General features: G+C 36.4%; 2 protein-coding genes across 3 annotated transcripts; one reads left to right on the top strand and one right to left on the bottom strand.

The window, feature by feature from the left end:
* The first annotated feature begins 2,807 nt into the window (after window positions 1–2,807).
* LOC133868729 (photosystem I reaction center subunit III, chloroplastic) lies at window positions 2,808–4,570 on the top strand. Of its 2 annotated transcripts, none has more exons than XM_062305711.1 (2): window positions 2,808–3,747; window positions 4,428–4,570. In XM_062305711.1, exon 1 carries the CDS (start codon window positions 3,041–3,043, stop codon window positions 3,722–3,724), a length of 684 nt encoding a protein of 227 aa, XP_062161695.1. In that variant the 5' UTR covers window positions 2,808–3,040; the 3' UTR covers window positions 3,725–3,747; window positions 4,428–4,570. The 2 variants fall into 2 exon arrangements, with proteins under 2 accessions (XP_062161695.1, XP_062161696.1); XM_062305712.1 differs by having other exon boundaries at window positions 4,425–4,570.
* Window positions 4,571–16,269: 11,699 nt separating this feature from the next.
* On the bottom strand, window positions 16,270–17,979 carry LOC133868527 (LOB domain-containing protein 4). Its single transcript, XM_062305443.1, has 2 exons — window positions 17,546–17,979; window positions 16,270–16,852 (listed from the first exon to the last, which is right to left on the bottom strand). The coding sequence occupies exons 1-2, from the start codon at window positions 17,720–17,722 to the stop codon at window positions 16,514–16,516; spliced, it is 516 nt and encodes a 171-aa protein (XP_062161427.1). The 5' UTR covers window positions 17,723–17,979; the 3' UTR covers window positions 16,270–16,513.
* Between the last annotated feature and the right edge of the window lie 1,386 nt (window positions 17,980–19,365).

Here is a 19,365-nt window from a genome sequence, read left to right as displayed (position 1 = left end):
GTACTACCGGAGTCAATGAGAATGACTACCCGGTGATTACGAATCCAACCAAAGAGTCTCATAGTTTTAGGAGCAATAGACCCAGAAATTGCATGGAGTGAAATTTCAGGTTCTACAATCTCCTGAATAATAGGCTCCTCCACGGAATCAACATGGTCCAAAACTTCTACTACAGGGTCATCACCCGATTCCTCATGAAGCAGTTCCTGGCCATGCAACAAGTAGAGTTTAGGAGACTTGCACTTGTGAGCCGGATGCCACCGCTCCTCACAGTTGTAACAGAGTCCCTTTTCGCGACGCTCGCGCATTTGAGCTGGCGAGAGACGCTGGACCGAAACGCCCGGACTGGAACGAGGGGAAAAAATGGAGGTGGAGGAATCACTTAACTGGCTCAGAGAGGCCGACTGTTGACCGTAAGAGAGAGACCTGTTAGAATTGTAAGAAGAACTCTGAGACTTGAAAGTCTTACGCCCAGTATTAAGATATTCTTCTTGTAGTTTGGCAAGCCCAAAAGCTGCAACCAGAGTGCGTGGAGCTAGCATCCGCAAAGGAAGACGAATCTCATCTTTGAGGCCGCTGAGAAAACAGCTAAGCCGGTATTGGTCGGAAAGGCCACGAAGGCGATTGGAAAGAGATTCGAACTGTGCCGTATAAGCAGCCACAGTGGTGGAATGGCGCAACTTCACCAAGGACTCCATAGGGTCGTCATAAGCTGGACCAAAGCGGGTGAGAAGAGCTTGTGTGAACACATCCCACGTAGGAAATTGACCTGCTTCGTCAGCGTCTTGAAACCAGACGAGGGCTTCACCCTCCATATGGAAAGAAGCCATCCTGATGCGCTGATACAAGGGAGTATGATAATAATCGAAGAACTGATTCACCTTGTAAATCCAAGCCGACGGATTTTCACCATCAAAGCGAGGAAAATCCATACGGACAGCACGTGTATGAATAGTCTGGTCGTCCCGAGGATGACCATAAAAATCATCGTCTTGATCCCAACGCTCCTCTCTGTGGTCACGACGGTCCCGCCGCTCCTCCCTAGCGTCACGATGGTCCCGACGCTCCTCCCTAGCGTCACGATGGTCTGGACGCTCCTCCCTAGCGTCACGATGGTCCGGACCAACAGGTGGGGGATGGGCCCGCTCTCGGTCGTTAGGTGGACGGTCTAGACGGGCAGCGTTCTGAGTTTGGAGAACATTTTGAAGAAGCTCAGTGAGGTCATTAAACTTCTGTTCCACCAAGGCATTAAAGGTGTGTTGCTGAGCAAGGCCCTCAGTACACTCTTTGATGGATTCTTGAAGTTGGAAAAGACGGGTGCCATCGGCCATGGCAATCAAGCAGGAAAAAAAAAATTTTGGATAAAAGAAGATGGAAGGGAAGGATCAATGACGGCTCTGATACCAAATGTAAAGGTAAAAAAACGTTAGGCAAGTATTTAAGAGATAACCCAGGCAAAAAGATGGAAGAATTCAAGGAAGAAGATGGAAATTATACTGAAAATGCAAGAAAAACAGCTATGGGCGCTTGTAGAGGCCCTATCTCTCCTGAAAACAACCTTAGCCAATATCCTTTTTCTTACATCACTAGCCGCTGTGGCTCTTCCTAAATACCCATTTCTGTTAGAATCTTTTGTAACCGAAAAGCTACAGCTGTCTACTTCGATGACACGTACAAAAGAAAACAAAAAAGGCAGCAAGGCGCATGCTGTACAGGATATCAAAACGCCCTCCTTCCAACATAAAACGCAAACATAAAACGACTGTCATTAAGCATGAAACGCCAAGTGATCGCCAGCTCATCACTGCTCTAGAACCTTCTATTTTCTCCTTCTGTCGCTTGCAGAATACGAGTACCATACTCTGCTACCCCAACCTTCATGAGCTGCCATGGTCTCCCGTATCATGCCCATAACACAAGATGTGTGGAGTGTTTCTGTATGTTTAGCGCTTATGTGATCTCCGCACACATACACCCAATGAACGCCTACAACATTTCTCAACTAGGTTATGGAGTTCTCACAAAACCTCAAGTTTAAGTTTGTGCCCTTTCACTCAAACTTTTTGCGTTGACCGTCTTCGGTCTTAGTGATTCCAACTTGTTTTTGAGCAAGTAACCCAATAAAATTAAAGTTACGTTCGGCAAGTTTTCAAACTTTTGTAACTTTTCGCCACGTATTTGTGAGTGTAAAATGAGTTTTTTAATCACTTTTTCCACTCAACATTAGCATTGTACACCGCCCTAAACAGACGGAGAACATCGGTTTTTCGCATCAAGAACCGCTCTAAGTAGAGGGCGGTTTTGAGTAACTATCCTCCCATTTAGAATGAGTGGATTCTGCTCATAACCGCTTACGGGTGGGTGGGTTTTTTCTTCTTTTTCTATTCGCCCGTACACATTCGCTTGATGTATATAGGCTTTTTTGAGCCTTTTTTAACTATGGATGCCGGCTTGTCGTTTTTAGCCCAATTTTTTATATGTCGAGTTTTTAAGCCTTTTTTTGGGTCTTTTTTATTTTTTTATTTTTTATTTATATGTAGAAATGGACTATATCAGATGAACGTATACATTGTACAATAAGAATAAATGGATTCTTTTTTTTCTTTTTTTTTTTTATTAACTAACCTCTAAACCATAATTTTTTTTTTAAAAAAATAAAATAATAATTCATCAACAATTGTTTGAACACAAATATATAATGGACTCGAAAACTGAGAACAAGGGTGGGAAGGGAACGTAGGAAGCACTTAATTTCCTTATCCACTCAAACTATAAAAGATAGAAAGAGAATCTGATGAACCCACAAGCAAAGAGCCCCGGAACCAATTACAAGTATCCAACTCAGCCTCTTATCCAACCCTCCTCTCCCTCTTCACTCCAACCACCAATCCGTCGTTCGCAGAATCTAAAAACCTTTTCCCCTCACACCCTTCTGCAAAGGGGAAGAACAACATCAATTGTATAATCTAGATCGATTTGAAGAAGAAACACCAAACCCCCCCCCCCCCCAAAAAAGAAAAAAGAAAAAAAGAAGAGAAAAATGTCTCTCACTATTCCCACAAATCTCTCCAAACCTGCCATTTTGAAGCCAAAGCTGAGCTCTCCATTGACCCCAAAATCAAGGCCTACGATACTCTGCAGCGCAGCCTCTCAAAACACCAACCCAGAGAAAAATTCAAGTGGTTCGCCACTGCAGGCCTTCTCCGCTGCACTGGCGCTCTCCTCCATCCTTGTCTCGGCCCCACTTCCCGCCATGGCCGACATCGCGGGGCTAACCCCATGCAAGGAGTCGAAGCAGTTCGCGAAGCGTGAGAAGCAACAGATAAAGAAGCTGGAGTCGTCGCTGAAGCTGTACGCGCCTGACAGTGCGCCAGCGCTGGCTATCCAAGCCACCATAGAGAAGACGAAGCGCCGTTTCGACAACTACGGAAAGGGGGGTTTGCTGTGTGGGTCGGACGGGCTTCCTCATTTGATCGTGAGCGGTGACCAGAGGCACTGGGGTGAGTTTATAACTCCCGGGCTTCTGTTCCTGTACATCGCGGGGTGGATTGGGTGGGTAGGCCGGAGCTACCTGATTGCGATAAGGGATGATAAGAAGCCGACGCAGAAGGAGATCATCATTGATGTGCCGTTGGCATCAAGGTTGGCCTTCAGAGGCTTTAGTTGGCCTGTGGCTGCCTACAGAGAATTGGTGAACGGTGATCTTATTGCCAAGGACGTCTGATATTGCATTTATCAATTTCTCAGGTTTGCTTTTTCGATCTTAATTAAGACATTTTCTAATTATATATATATATATATATATATATATATATATATATATATATTCTGATCCCTCCTTTTTTTTTTTTTTTTCTGGATTAAAAAAATATGCACTTGTACTTACGTATTTGTTATTATTACTATTATTGTTATTGTTGTTATTATGATTATTATTGTGAAAATTAATCCTCGTTCTTTCCATAAATCCCAATATACTTCTCTTTAATTATGTTGGATCTGGATTAAAAAAATATGCACTTGTACTTACGTATTTGTTATTATTACTATTATTGTTATTGTTGTTATTATGATTATTATTGTGGAAATTAATCCTCGTTCTTTGCATAAATCCCAATATACGTCTCTTTAATTATGTTGGATCGATCCCAGGACATACGTACATTAGGAGGCTAATGGTAAGCAATGAATAATTTTAATATATAGTAATTAAAAGTAGTGCTATTTAATAGCTTGTTATATAAATTGGTAATGGAGCAGAAAGGCTTTTTAAATTTAGTCGTTTAATTAAATTGGATTCCTTGGTTAACATTAACACAACTCATATAGAAATTCCCTATATGATACCATGGCGACTTCTTTATAAAGATATTGTGGGTTATTTTTGCAACGGTTTCTTTAATTCGGTTATGTTTTTTCTCCAGCAGTGGCATGGGCCGGATGAAAAGACATAGGAGGAGGGAGGAGGGAATTTGTTAGAGAGAGGAGTGGTGGAAATATTTCTTGTATTAAAATTGTGTAAGTTTATTTCATTATATGGAATGCTAGCTTGTGTACTTTGACACTCGAACTAATATTTCTTGTGTTTGACGCTCAAATTACAATCACTTTTAAAAAAAAAAATATAGTTTTTTGAGCCATTTTAAGGCCTAAAAAGGGCTCAAAATGGTTCGACCCTTTTTTTTTTTATAGCTATTGAGCTATTAAAGTGCTAATTTAAGCCGTTTTAGTAAACAGCTCAAAATAATAATTATTTTTTTTAAAAAAAAAAAAACATTATTCTCTGTTTGGAGTCGTTTTAGGGGACCCTAAAACGACTCTAAATATTTTTTTTTAAAAAAAAAATAATTTAATTTCCTAAAACACCCAATTCAAAAATCACTCAATTCATTGCAATTTATCCAAATTTATTTATAAAAAGCATATCCATATGACCCAATTCACCACAAACTATTGAGAACCGAGAAACTCAAAAATCCATATCACCCGATCCATTGCAAATTCAAAACTCATTCCAAACTACACAATCTATCAATAATAAGGACAAAAATTAATGGATTCCACGTATTCAAATCAAGCAATTGAGAAACCAGTCAATAAGAAGATGATTCTCAGCTTAAAAGAATACAAATAAACAAATCCGATTAACAAAAAGGAATTAACTTTTGGTCACATATTTCTTAATAAAACTCTGCCAGAAACCCACAGCACAAGAACGCCACAAACTGCCGACAGCCAAACCTTCAAAAAAATTGCCCAGAACCAGATTCGGCCAACAGCACTGACTCGTACAACCTCCGAACCATAGATCCCACCAAATTTGGTCAATAGCCAAAGAGAACTGTCGAACACTAGATCCCAGCAAAATCCTATCGTCCACACCAAAAGACACCAACCTGAACCCACGCTCACCGCATCAGAACAGGATCACACTCCAGAATTGCACCTCAGATTAGGATCTCCGAGAAACACCCAAGAGACTGCCAAGAAAACTAGAAGAACCCTAATTTAGATGAACAACCTAGAAACTCCAAAATCCAAGAGAGAGAGTGAGAGAGCTAGAGAGAGATAGGGGGAGAGACGACGTACCAGTGGTCGACGGAGAGCAGCCGCCAGCGGTGTCTGTGAGAGAGAGAGAGAGAGAGAGAGAGAGAGAGAGAGAGAGAGAGAGAGAGAGAGAGAGAGAGAGAGAGAGACGTGCGGGACATTTAAAGAAAGAAAATAAAATAAAAACATTTTTGAGATTTGGGGTGTGGCGCGCATGGGACATGAAAGTTTTGTTTCCTGCGCGCACGCCCCCCAAAAGTTAGAGTCGTTTTGGAGTTGTAGTCATTTTCTTCCAAAACGGCTCCAATCACTTATTTTTATTTTTAATTAATTTTTTGATAAAAAAAATTATATATATATACACATACACACACTAAATAAGCATATAGTATACTAGTTAATTAAATATAGTATTACACATTAATTATAATACGTTTATAATAGTATTTATATAGTATGTTAAACTAACATATTAATTAGTTATCAATACTTAGTATATAACATATATTGTATAATTAGTATATAATTGGTATATAACCATCTATATATAAACACACATATATCACATTACTCAAGGTTAATTATATATATATATATAGTTATATAGAATATATTACACTTACTACTTGCTCATATTATAGTTACTTAGTTAGGATCAATCAGATGGTCTATCAATCGAACTCTATCATGATTAATCAAACTAATGCAATAGATTTGATCGGATGTTTGATTGATCGAACTCTATTACGATTGATCAAACTAATTCACTATGATTGATTAGATGTTCAATCGATCAGAGTAATACACTTGGATCGATCAGATCTTCTATCGATCTTATGATCCTATCATGATCAATCGGACTAATACCTAGGATCAATCGCCCAATAGATTGAACTTTCAGTGTGTCAAGTTTGATTGATCGAACTCTATCACGATCGATCAAACCAATGTATTAGGATTGATTGGATGTTCAATTGATCAGAGTAATACACTTGTATCGATCAGATCTTCTATCGATCCTATGATCATATCATGATTGATCGGATTAGTACTTAGGATCAATCGCTGATAGATCGAACTTTCAGTGTGTCAAGTTTGATTGATCGAACTCTATTAGGATCGATCAGACTAATGCACTAGGATTGATTGGATGTTCGATCAATCAGAGTAATACACTTGGATCGATTAAATCTTCCATCGATCCTATCATGATCAATCGGACTAGTATTTAGATCAATCGCCCGTTAGATCGAACATTCATTTTGTCAAGTTTGATTGATCAAACATTCGTATCACAATAGATCGGACCGATGCACTAGGATGAAGTCGTTTTTTTTTAAAAAATAACGGCTCCAATTTGAACCTTGAGTCATTTTAACTAATTGGAGTCGTTTTAATAAAAAGGGCTCAAAAGTGATTAGAGCCGTTTTAACAAAAATAGCTTAAAACAAAATGGCTCAAAAACCTTTTTTTTTTTTTTTTTTGGGTAGTGAATATTTCATTAAAGTGAGGTATTTTACATGGAATATCAAAAGGTTTTGGAGAAACTAGGGTCGTACACAAAGATGTGTATGCTGTTATTGGTCATATCTGCATCCGCATAGTGCGATTATCACTTAAAATTATCCATATTCGCATTTTACATCATGCGATTACTAACCGCATCCGTGTTGTTATTGCGGTTATTAAATGCATTTTTTATCCGCTATCATCATATCATGTAATGGGCATTTTGGGCCTACTTTATTCTTTTGAAGGTATCTATTAAGGCCTACTTCAAATGATTTTGAAAATAATTTTGTCTTGTTTCTAGTGGTTTTTTAAGCCTTAGTGTTTTAGATGAAATCCATATCTTCATTTCCAAGCCAACTTAAAAATAAGGAAAAATTGCACTGTTGGTTCTTATGGTCGGTCTAAATTACAAATTGCTCATTTTGGTATCAAAATTAATTCAAAAATTTCTGTAGTTAGCTTACTTTACAAATCGCTCCTTAGAGTCAAATTCCGTTAAAAATTTTGACATATTCCGTTAGGCGTCATGTTAGTACCAATAAGATGGGGACACGTGTTAATCATAATAATAAAAGAATATAAATAAATAAAACTTAAAAGATTGTTTTTTTTAATAAAAAAATGAAAAGAAAAAAAATTAAAAATTATTTTGAAGTACTTAGTTGGATAAATTTAACAATACGTGTATATTTTTATAAAATGAGATTTATAACAGTTAATTACCTGTTATTTATATTTTATTATTTTGGGGTATTACAATGGTGGAATGTTCAATGACTACCATAATATATGAAATACCTAAAACTTCTACTTAAACCTACTACCCAACTCAACCAAGACTCTTAATAGTTCTGAAGAGAAGTGCTACACTTATCTTCTTCTTCTTCTTCTTCTTTTTTTGTCCAAAGGTTGATTCCCAAAGGATATGTCAATCATGGATGAGATCAAATATTTTGGAAAATGTGTCACCATCTCACAGGATGATGACACATCACTTGGGAATCAATTTTGAGAAAAGAAAAAAAAGAAAAAGAAGAAGAAGAGGGAAGCAAAGCATTTTGCAATCCTAAAAAGGCATATCGAACCATAATAATGTGATATAACATGGAAAATACGAGCAAGTTCATATCTTTTTGAAAATATAGCTAATTAGGGTTGACATTTTTTGACACGGCCTGTGAACCCGGCACAAACACGACACAAAAATAATGGGTTTGGGTTTAGGGTAATCGGGTTTGAGTCATAATCGGGTCAACCCGATTATGACATGGTTATAATCGTGTCTGGGGGGTCAGCTCGTGGGTGACCCACCAGACACGATTATAACACAATTTATTTTTTTATAAGTCACTTTAGTCTTTAGGTCCAAGCCGCATCCAACCCTAGCCGCATCTTCTTTTCACTTCACCGTCTTCACGCAGCAAGCACACCTCATTCGTAAGACTGGTAAGAGTCGATGACAGCGGTGTTGATAGCATGAGTCGCGGCGAGCCATTGATCGGTCTACTTCATAAACCGAGCTGTCGTCCCCGTTAATGCTCGAATCTCGAGTTCGATCCGCTTCTCATTGATGAAGGCCCCTTGCACTCCACCGTTCACAGCGTCCACCAACAAATCTGAAACTCACCCTGTGTTTCAAATCGCCTCTGTGTGGTGTCTCGGAGGCGGAGGAGAGAAGCTTCTAGGTCTCCTGGGTCTCTGTGTGGTGTCTCGGAGGAGGAGGCTCGCGCCGGTGGAAGTTGGGGTGAATACATGCCTAGAGGAATTGATCTGTACGAGTTAAAGAGTGTTCTTTGAAAATTCGTCTTTGGCCATCGAGCGATTCGAGCGTACCAGCTTTATTGAAGCGGCCATGTTCAATAAACGGGTTTGTCGGGTAACCCGAATAATAAGCGGGTCGTATTTGGGTTACATGTTTAGACCCGATTAATAATCAGGTCGGGTTCGTATTGGACTTGATTGTGTAATCGGGTCGGTCGGGTTGGCACGAACCCAACCTGTGAACCCGAATTGCCAAGTCTATAGCTAACCCATGCATGATTGTTAGAAAGGAACAACGAAAATGATGTTTTATGGGCATAAGGATGGCATTATATGGTTTCTAGCATGTTCAAATGGCTGAAGTGGCTGAAAAATAAAAATGCTTTTATATTGATTCGAACGTTCGAAAGGAAACTTGAACATTAAGTGTAGGAAAATCTCAATCGTTCGAGTGGGTTGAGGAAGGAAGATCTCGATCGTTCAAATATCAAGATTTTGCTTTAAAAGTATATAAATTGTTTCAAGGCTTTGAGAGTTTTAATTTAGAGAATTACAACACATTATTGGAAACCTGTTTTATGTGAATTAAAATAAGGGTTTATAATTGATACTATTGTTTAAATAATATATATATAATTTCAGGGTATTACAGGAAGGGGGTAAAATGCAAACTTGTAATACGTCGTGAGCGATAGTAAGTTAAGTGTGGATAGGCCTATGAAAATTGGGGTGGCTAGGGATGAAATCTAGGCATAGACTTAGAAAGTGTTGTGAAATTAGAATGCCTCATTCGAATGGAAGGTAGTCTTGTTCGAATGAGACATTGTGCCACATGTCGATCAATGACGAGCGTGGGGGAAACGAACCGCCGAGATTAAATCTTGGATGAATGCACTTGAATGGAGGAAAATGTCATTCGAATTGTTGATGAAGATAGATGGCGAAGATTTTATCACATGCGAAAGAGACTGATTGGATACTCATTTTAATGCCAATCGTCAGGTCCTGTTGAATGAGCTAACGTACCATTGGAACATAACAGTATCTCCATGTGTCAACTTTTTCATGGATCAATGTGACATTGACTCAATGTGAATTTAATGCGTCATTCAAATGGAAGCATATCTTGTTCAAATATTAGTGCACAATATTAAAAATTCTGGCTATTTAAAGCAATCGAGATGAGGGCAAAAACTCATTTTACCTTCATTCTTTTTTACTACTCCAATTATATGCTCACTTTTAAGAGGTCTGATCATTTAAAGGTGATTAGCTACTCCAATTTAGACTTTGCTGGATGTGTTGATAATAGAAAATCAACTTTTGGTTATCTATTCTTGTTGGTTGGAGGAGCAATCTCATGAAAAAGTGCAAAACAAACCATCAATATTGCATTCGCATTGAAAGCTGAATTTTTGGCATGCTTTGAGGCCACAACTCATGATTTATAGTTGTGAAACTTTATTTCAGGATTTAGAACTTTTGACACTATTGCCAACCCACTGAGAATTTATTATGATAATTCTACAACTATGTTTTTCCAAGAATGACAAATATTCTAATGGTGCTAGGGCACATGGAGCTTAAATATTTTGTCATTATAGGGGAAATTCAGAAACAATGAGTATCCATTGGATATATTAATACAGAGTTCATGATTGCAGATCCATTAACAAAAAAGTTACCATCAAAGGCATTTTAGAATCATGTTAACAGAATGGGTCTTGATTGTAACCCATAGTGCCCCTACTATTTATGGATTACAAAATATTTGTTTATGTTATTAGACACTTTTGAGATCACATTAAATATGTTTATGATTTTTTCTTGTTCATTTTGTACGTACATATAAGATTGAATGAATGATAATCAGAATAGTCTCTGACAAAAGACGTTTTGTTTGACCACTTTTGAGACACTTCTCATTTATGATGATGATTAACAAGTTACCAGTGTTGTGGTACATGGAAGGGACTATGTCACCTTATTGATGTACAACATCCATGACTCATACTAGTAGCTTGTTTGCCTATCGTATTTAAGAATTAATTAAATTTTTACGCATATTGTAAACCTTATCGAGTCTAATAAATATTATAGACATAGGCCCATGGGAAGAAACTATGTCACCTTATTGATGTACAACATCCATGACTCATACTAGTAACTTGTTTGCCTATCGTATTTAAGAATGGATTAGATTTTCAAGCGCATAATGTTAGCCTTATCGAGTCTAATAAATATTATAGACATATGGACCAAGTGGGAGATTATAAGAATTTAATGTCTCGCATGACGTACATGGCACATATTAAAAAACTTGGATAAAATGCAAATCGCTCCTAGTGATGCGGTATAAAAAGTAAGTTAGAGGTCCTCGGGATAGGCCAACATGACAATTAAACCCCTGCAGTTAAATTTCATCAAAACACTTTACGGATTTCGTTAGTGTGCAACGTCAGCACTAATAGAATGATGACAAATGTTACCTTTAGTAAAAAATATTAATATATTAAAAATATAAATATACAAATCTTAAAAATTTAAAACTTCAAAAGAATTTTTTTTTTTTTTTTTGAAAAAACAAAAAACAAAAGAAGAAAGGAAGTGGTTACACGCCACCTCAAAGTAGGGGGTAGCCTCCCAAAGGTAGCGCCGACCACCTCTAGGCTCTAGGTGGCTCGCAAGCCACCCCTTCCCTAAGGAGGTGGCTGCCACACCAGCAGCCACCCCCTTTCTTCTTCTTCTTCTTCCTTTTCCTTTTTTTTTTTTTTTTTTTTTTTAGGTAATTACCTTTTCCCCCCATAAACTACCGGCCTATATCATTTTGCCCCCACGAACTACTATTTCGACCAAAAGAGAGTATCAAACTACCATTTTTACACACTTTGCCCCCTTCCGTCAGTCTAATTCATGCAAAGACTTAAATGCCCTAACTCAATTTCAAAAATAACCTAAATTCCCTCGTCTTAATAAAAAAATAAAAAAAAATAATAAAAAAAAACCTGAAGGAAAAGGGGTGGTTGCCGTCACCCCTGAGGTGGCCAGGTGGCCTGCGAGCCACCCCCAAAGGTGGCTCCGGCCACCTCTGGGGTGGCTTGTGGTCCACCCCGGCCTAAGGGGTGGCCGCACGGCCTCCCCAGAACCTGGGGTGGCCACACGGCCACCCTAGGTCTTTTCTAGGGTGGCCGTGTGGCCACCCCAGAGGTCATGGCTGGCCCGCGAGCCACTCCTAAAGGTGGCTCCAGCCACCTCTAGGGTGGCTCACGGACACCCCAGAAGCTGGGTGGCCACGCGGCCACCCCAGGTTTTGGGGAGGCCGTGCGGCCACCCCTTAGGCCGGGGTGGGCTGCGAGCCACCCCAGAGGTGGCCGAAGCCACTTCTGGGGGTGGTTCGCAGGGCACCCGGCCACCTCAGGGGTGGCGACAGCCACCCCTTTTCCTTCAGGATTTTTTTTTAATATATTAATTATATTTTTTTATTAATTACTGTAGAGAGCATTTTGGTCTTTAAATCAAAATTAACGAAAAAAAATGGCATATTCCATCCAAGTTAACGGGATTCCTGACGGAATGGGGCAAAGTGTGTAAAAATGGTAGTTTGATGCTCTCTTTTGGTCGAAGTGGTAGTTCGTGGGAGCAAAATGATATAGGCCGGTAGTTTATGGGGGGAAAAGGTAATTACCCATTTTTTTTTAAAAAAAAAATGAATTTTTAAGGTTATATATATATATATATATATATATATTATTAAAAGTGATATGTGTCATCATTCTATTGGTACTAGCGTAGCATACTAACGGAATCCGTTAAGTGTTGTAACGGAGTTTAACTACATGGACAAAATTTTTATTTTGGTCTACCCTGAGGATCTTTGAAATAGTTTTTATACTGTAAGGAGCGAATTGTAATTTAGACTGACCACATGGACTGATTTTGCATTTATCCCTTTAAAAAAAAAAAACAATTAGACTCCTAATGTTTCAAGTTTATCTAATCCTAATCCTATGAGACCATTGGTAAAAAACAAGAGAAGTGGCTTTCTATTGGACTCATACTTTGATGGGAAGTGGGGAGCTACAGTCGAATAAGGAATCAGTACTTTCTCTACCCTATAAATATATATAATATTCATCAATTTGGTGTAACTTAATAGGGTCAAGTGAGAGAAAGCATTTTTTGGTGTTTACGGTTCTAGATCTAGATTCAAAGAAGGTTTTTGGTTGCTACGAATTCTAGTATGTTCTTAATTTATTGTGAAAATCATGATAGTTAAAGATCTTGGGAATTATAGAATATTATTTAGGCCTCATTTGGTTCGCGGAATATCTATTCCATTAGGAAAAGGAATAACTATTACTGAGAATAGATGAAGGTGGAATGGAATAATTATTCTTATTCTTTTGTTTGGTTGTAACAGTGGAATAAAATATTGCATATGTATTCTTTTGTTTGGTATAATGCAATACATTGGTGAATAGAATCATATTATAATCAAATTTCCTAAAAGACCCTTATAATACAAATATAATTTATATTCTTAAGGACATTTTTTTCTTTATAAACATAAACAGTCATATTATGACCTTTTTTTTTTTAATTTCAAAGTTCATGGCTTTTTTTTTTTTTTTCATATACAATTACGCTACAAAATGATTTATAAGAAAAAAAAAAAAACACACACACACACACACATAATCATCATATCACTATCATAAAAAAATAAAAAGAAAAAAAAATAGATCATCTGTAAAGCCCTTTTTATTTTATTCCTTTTTATTTGTTTCCTGCAACAAAAATTTGTTCTTTTGCTTACAAAGTAAAATAATTTATAAGAAAAAAAAAACATAATCATTATATCACCATCACAAAAAAATAGATCATCTGCAAAGCCCTTTTTATTTTATTCTTTTTTATTTGTTTTCTAGCAACAAACATCCGTTCTTTTCTTACAAAGTTTTTTCCAAGCCTCCGCAAGGCAATTGGAGTCCCCCCCGATATCAAGAGGTACTCGTTTTACTACGCCTAAGTGCATTCTGTAGGCTACATCACAGGGAAAAAAAAAATGTAACCCACAACAAATTAAGTTGGGTTGAGAAATAGAGAGAGAGTGATGAGAATATAATTGCAGAATAATTGCAAAGATGGAGAGAGATACTGATGGTGCATTTGAGTGTTGAATTTTTGAAATCAGAATTAAATTCTTATTCTGTTTGCGAATTTTGAGGTTTGAGTTTTTAGAAAAAGTTGAATAAAATATGATTTGTTTATAAAAAATTTAATAAAATATGATTTGTTTTTGAAAAAGTTAAATAAAATATGATTTATTTTTTAAAAAAGTAGAATTATAATTATATTTTATTTTCAAAATTTCGTATCCAAACACACCATGAGTTGAGAAATAGAGAGAGAGAGATAAGAGACTTGGGTGTTGAGAGGGTTGGGGCTTTTGGGCAAAAAACAAATTTTATTTATTCCCACAGGAAATGAATAGGTATTCCACTCATTTTTGAGTGAAATACATATTCCTCTTCGTAAGGGAATAGCTATTCTGTGGGAATAACTATTCCCTTAAATAATATACAACCAAACAAAGGAATAGCTATTCCGTAAGAATAACTATTCCTTTTCACGGGTCTAATCCGCGAGCCAAACGAGGCCTTAGATTTGTTTTGCAAGGTTATGAGGGATGATGATTTGCTACAATTAAGTATCCGAATTGTTAGCAATTTAGGCATCTTCATAAATATAGGGATTGCAGGCCCATCTACCCAGCCCCTGCCTTATGAATGTTGGATAACAACTCTTCATGTGTTAATATTATATAATGAAATGCTATGTTATGCAAAATTGTTCAATAATTATTTGTAATTACATAATGAATATTAGACTTAATTATATTACAATTGATATAATCTTTTATAACTCTTTTTCATTATAAATAGTTAATATTACTATAATAAAAGCTAATTTTATTATTTCATTGAAATTAATAACTTGTAACTATAAAATTTAAATGATTATATAAATTCTTTAATTATAACAACCTTTTCTATATTCTATAAATATACTCGTTTTACTATACTTTGTGTTCATATATTTATTTACTATTTCGAAAAATTAACATGCGTATTTGTATAATATTAAAGTAATTGTGTTGAAGGAATATTGCATAACAATTATATATTCCATTATACACCATATAAAATAATATTAATTACAAATGATTTGATTTGATTATAAGTAGTATACTTAATAGAATAATACTTCCTTTCAAAAAAAGAAAAAGAAAGAATAATACTTATTTCATAATAATTATAAATAGTTGTTATAAATAAATTCCGGCAAAGACAGTCCTTTAAGGCCTCGCTTTTGGGCAAAGCCATACCCAATTAAACAGGGCCAGTCTTTCGGGTAAGATTTAGCATTGGGTTAAAGAGGGCCCAAGGATATATAAGGGCCAATCCAGGCTTGTGTTTTCATTTTATAATTATGTAAATATTTACACAATTCCCATACAAAAATTGCATAATTAAACGAATGGACATATCAACATTTCCGAAATTACATGAATGGATATATCAATATTTTTGTGAGACGGAAAAATCCATATTTCCCTAATAACATAGACCTTAACAAGTTGAATGCGTGAAAAACTTAAATTCAAATTCCTCAAAATAGTGATTACAATCTAAAACATCCAAATGCAATAGAGGGACATGTCATCAATCCAACAAATTATATGAATTGTAAAAGAAAATTCACAACAAAAAACTCATATATATATATATATATATAAGCAAGAAGATTCATCCTCAGCCTTATATATATATGAGAGAGAGAGAGAGAGAGAGAGAGAGAGAGAGAGCAACCAAAATAACCTTTAAGTTAGCTAGGCCAATGGGAATATGGTTAAGTGGTAACTTGCTTTATGGTGGGAACTTGAGTCCTTTCTTTTTAAGGAGTCAAAGAATGATGCATATTGTGTCAGCTCACACCAATCAATGGGTGAGTATTTTGAATTTCTTGGCTATGCCTATCACATTCTTCTTTCCAAAGCACACTGGCTACTAAGTTTCGCAATTCGTGTACACTTTAGAAAGTTTCATGAGGGGTTTGAATTCTCATAATTGTGCTTATCCATACAAATTAATACAAGAAAGCACAAGTTCTCAAGGAAGTCAATTTGCATCATGGAAATCGTAGGATACTTGTAAAAGGCATGGTAAGTATCTAAATTTCTAATTAATTTCAACTTTCTTCTTAATATATATATATGTGTGTGAAATGGTTTTGGATTAATCTTTAATAGAGAGAGAGAGAGAGAGAGGAAGAAAAAGTTGATTCTAATTATATGGTTTAGACATTAAAAATAAAAAGCCAAACCCTGAACTCACAAGTAGAGACCGCCCATTAATGGTTACATGCTAATAATACGCAACTCATCACTTGAAATACAAAACTCTCATCACAAGTCCCGCAATCTACTATATTTATAAATTGTATTTACAACATTCATACATATATAGATGTTAATTAATGATAAAGATCCATTCAAACTGGTAGAAGCGGGCGAATGGCCTCCGCCACTGCTCTTATAACGGCTATTCGCCCCGCCACCGCCATCGCCATTGCCATGAGAAATTTGTATAGTAAGGATATGGAGTGAAAATATATAAAACATAACTACCAACTAGCATGACCACATTGTCTCTCCCAAGCTGGGCTGGTCCACCACCATATCCATGTCAAAAATGGGCTTGGCCTGGGAGCCCATGACCCTGGATGAGGGCGAGCCGCTGCTACTGGGGCTGCCCTGGCGGACCCAATGGTTGGGGAATGGTGTGGTCTGCCTCACCCGCAGGTGCACCACCTCAGCCTGAGCCAGTGCCAATTGGGTCTGGAGGGCATCAATCTGTTGCTGTAGACACGATATGGCCCCAACGCACCCATACACCGGGTCACGCACCCTTGCATTTGCTTCATAAACCATGCTACTCACCGCATCGCCTCGCTGGTGCGCTTCCAAATCCTGCCATAATTAACCTTCACTAATTTTACTACTACTCTAGATTTGAGTGCCTGTGCCTCCTCCTCAAAGTCAAAGTCACTCTTTTCCAAATTTCTCCAGGGAATTAGTTTTCACCCAAAAATTTGAGACCTCTTATTCTTAATTAAACCTTTTTTCTTTTAGGTTAAATACATCTCTAGTCTCTGAATTTTAAAAACTTTATTTTTTGGCTCCTGAGTTTTAATTCGTATTATAGATGATACTTCAGATTTGAGAAATAGTCACCCTTTATATATATATATTTTAAATTTTTTTTATATAGTGCCATGTGTCAACCTCAGATGTTGACATGTGGCAGACCGTTAGTTTTTGGACGAAAAACTTAATTGAGATATTAATTTAGTTTTTTTTTTTTTCAAAATTGAGGTACCATCTATAATGTAATTTGAAACTTAAAAGACTAAAAAATAAAATTTTCAATACTCAAAAACCAAAAAAAGTGTTTAACCCTTTTTCGTTTTTAACATAATTTTCCACAAACTTGATAAAATGAGGTTTGGACATTTTAGTAAAGTAGTACACGTGGGTCCTCACTGTCTTTACAAATTTTAAAAATGACTGACTAAAACCAAATTAAGAGAGAGAGAGAACCGAGAAAGTCATGTTCTGCTGTATTGAAGAAATAGAAGTTGGTTGGAAACTAAGAAAGCGAACCTGTAACATTTTGTTGACATTGCTGGCACCAAAGACCTTGTGCACGTTAGCAAACTTCTGAGGTTCGTCAGCTGGAAAATAAGGGGCAAACACACAATCCTCTGCACACCTTCGCCTGAGAAGCTTGCATGCCGCGCACGGTGAAGGAGCACCTTGTTTCCTGCCACTCTCCTTCATTCCGTCACGTGTCCCCCCACTCCCACTCCCACTCCCACTCCCACTTCCCCTCCCCCTCCCCCTTTCTAGGCCTAGCTATCAAAAAAATCCCAACAGACTCAACTGTTAAAAGGACCCTTGAGTTTCTTTGTAGGGTACTTTATCTGAAACCAAAGGACAAACTAAGGCCTATTTTCAGGAAAGACAAAATGACACAATCAGGAGAAGAAGCAGCAACAAAAAACAGAGAGTTAGCTAGTGCCTAGTGGTAGAGAAAAGAGAGGCCGGGGGCGTGAAGGGGCGTGAAGATGGGCAATATATAACAAGAACATCCGGTACATCTCGTATGGGGTCCACCATACAACTCTTTAGATTTTGGTCGACAAAAAACATCTCTCTTGACATGACACCTTTGGCGCTTTTTTTTTTTTTTTTGTCTTCGTCTAAGACTAATGTCATATACCAAATACACATATCTCACTATTATTATTTTAGATTGCTGTGTTAGTGGGAACAGGAAATGGAGAGGATCCTTATAAAGGAGGGGTATAATTGTCTTTTTAATATCTTTATGGAATGTAAAAAAGACAACTATATCCTTACTTTATAACTAAATGGAGAGAATCCAAATTTGAGTTAGTGTAGTAGGCGAGTAGTGTTATTCGTGAATATGTTTAAATTTGGCTTGAATTAGCTCGGTTTAGGATCGTTTCATCTATTAAATGAATAAAACTTGAACACAAAATTCAGGCTCGGCTCGACTCGTATAACTTCATTTGTATTATTTTTATAATATTATTTTTAATTTTGTAATGAGAACATGTTAAGTATTTTTTTTTTTTTAAAAAAAAAAATGTTATTTGTAATGTAATATATATAAGCTGAATTATTGTAATTGTGAGTCTGACTATAGATATAATTAAGTGCATTTGTGTGTATATGAATGTATAAATACACTATAAGATAAACATATAAAATTGAGATTAGATTATTTAAGATTTGAGTTAATTTCTCTAATTACTCAAACAATAAATCTTAACCATAATTAAGTAATTAATAATTAGTATTATTTTTTTAAAAAAAAATTACACAATTGCAACATTTACTGTATATATGGAATGATTAAATAAATTGAGTAGCTCGTAAACAAATTCAAGTTCATTAAAAAAAAAAAAATGAACAGAGCTTGAACAGATTATCTGATTCGGTGATAAGCTCGAGCTCAATTCGTGTTCGAAAAAAAATTAAACCTAGCTTGAATATTCAATACTCGGCTCGGCTTGGTTCGATTATAGTCCAAGCTGTGTTAATTTATTTATTTTTTAAATAAAGGCAGATTCAAAGAGATGTATTGATACTGTAACATCAACTTTGTAAGATAATAGTGTGATATTAGTAAGGTATTTAGAGTAAGAATAATGCTACATTCTACATTTTTATCTGACAACTATATCATAAAGTTGAGGTGACAAGTACAACCAACCATTAGATTTGTCAATTATTATTATTATTATTATTTTAAGAAAAACAATGAATAGTTAGGACCGCTGCATTGGCATTGTAAGAGTAATGTTTGAAATCACACTTTTATCCTATTACTATCACACCTTATTGACATGACAGTATTAATCAATCATTGGATTAGTTCTTGTTTAAAAAAAATT

The sequence above is a fragment of the Alnus glutinosa genome, chromosome 5 (assembly GCF_958979055.1).
Source record: "Alnus glutinosa chromosome 5, dhAlnGlut1.1, whole genome shotgun sequence".
Taxonomy (NCBI): Eukaryota; Viridiplantae; Streptophyta; class Magnoliopsida; order Fagales; family Betulaceae; genus Alnus; species Alnus glutinosa.
Note: the sequence above shows the minus strand (reverse complement) of the source record. Positions and strands in the feature narration are given on the sequence as shown.

What these genes read in the sequence shown, in the direction of transcription:
- LOC133868729 (XM_062305711.1), top strand. Translation starts at nt 3,041, where the DNA reads ATGTCTCTCACTATTCCCACAAATCTCTCCAAACCTGCCATTTTGAAG.
- LOC133868527 (XM_062305443.1), bottom strand. Translation starts at nt 17,722, where the DNA reads ATGAAGGAGAGTGGCAGGAAACAAGGTGCTCCTTCACCGTGCGCGGCA. An exon ending in ATGTCAACAAAATGTTACAG is followed by an intron (nt 16,853 to 17,545) that starts GTTCGCTTTCTT and finishes TAATTATGGCAG; the next exon opens with GATTTGGAAGCGCACCAGCG.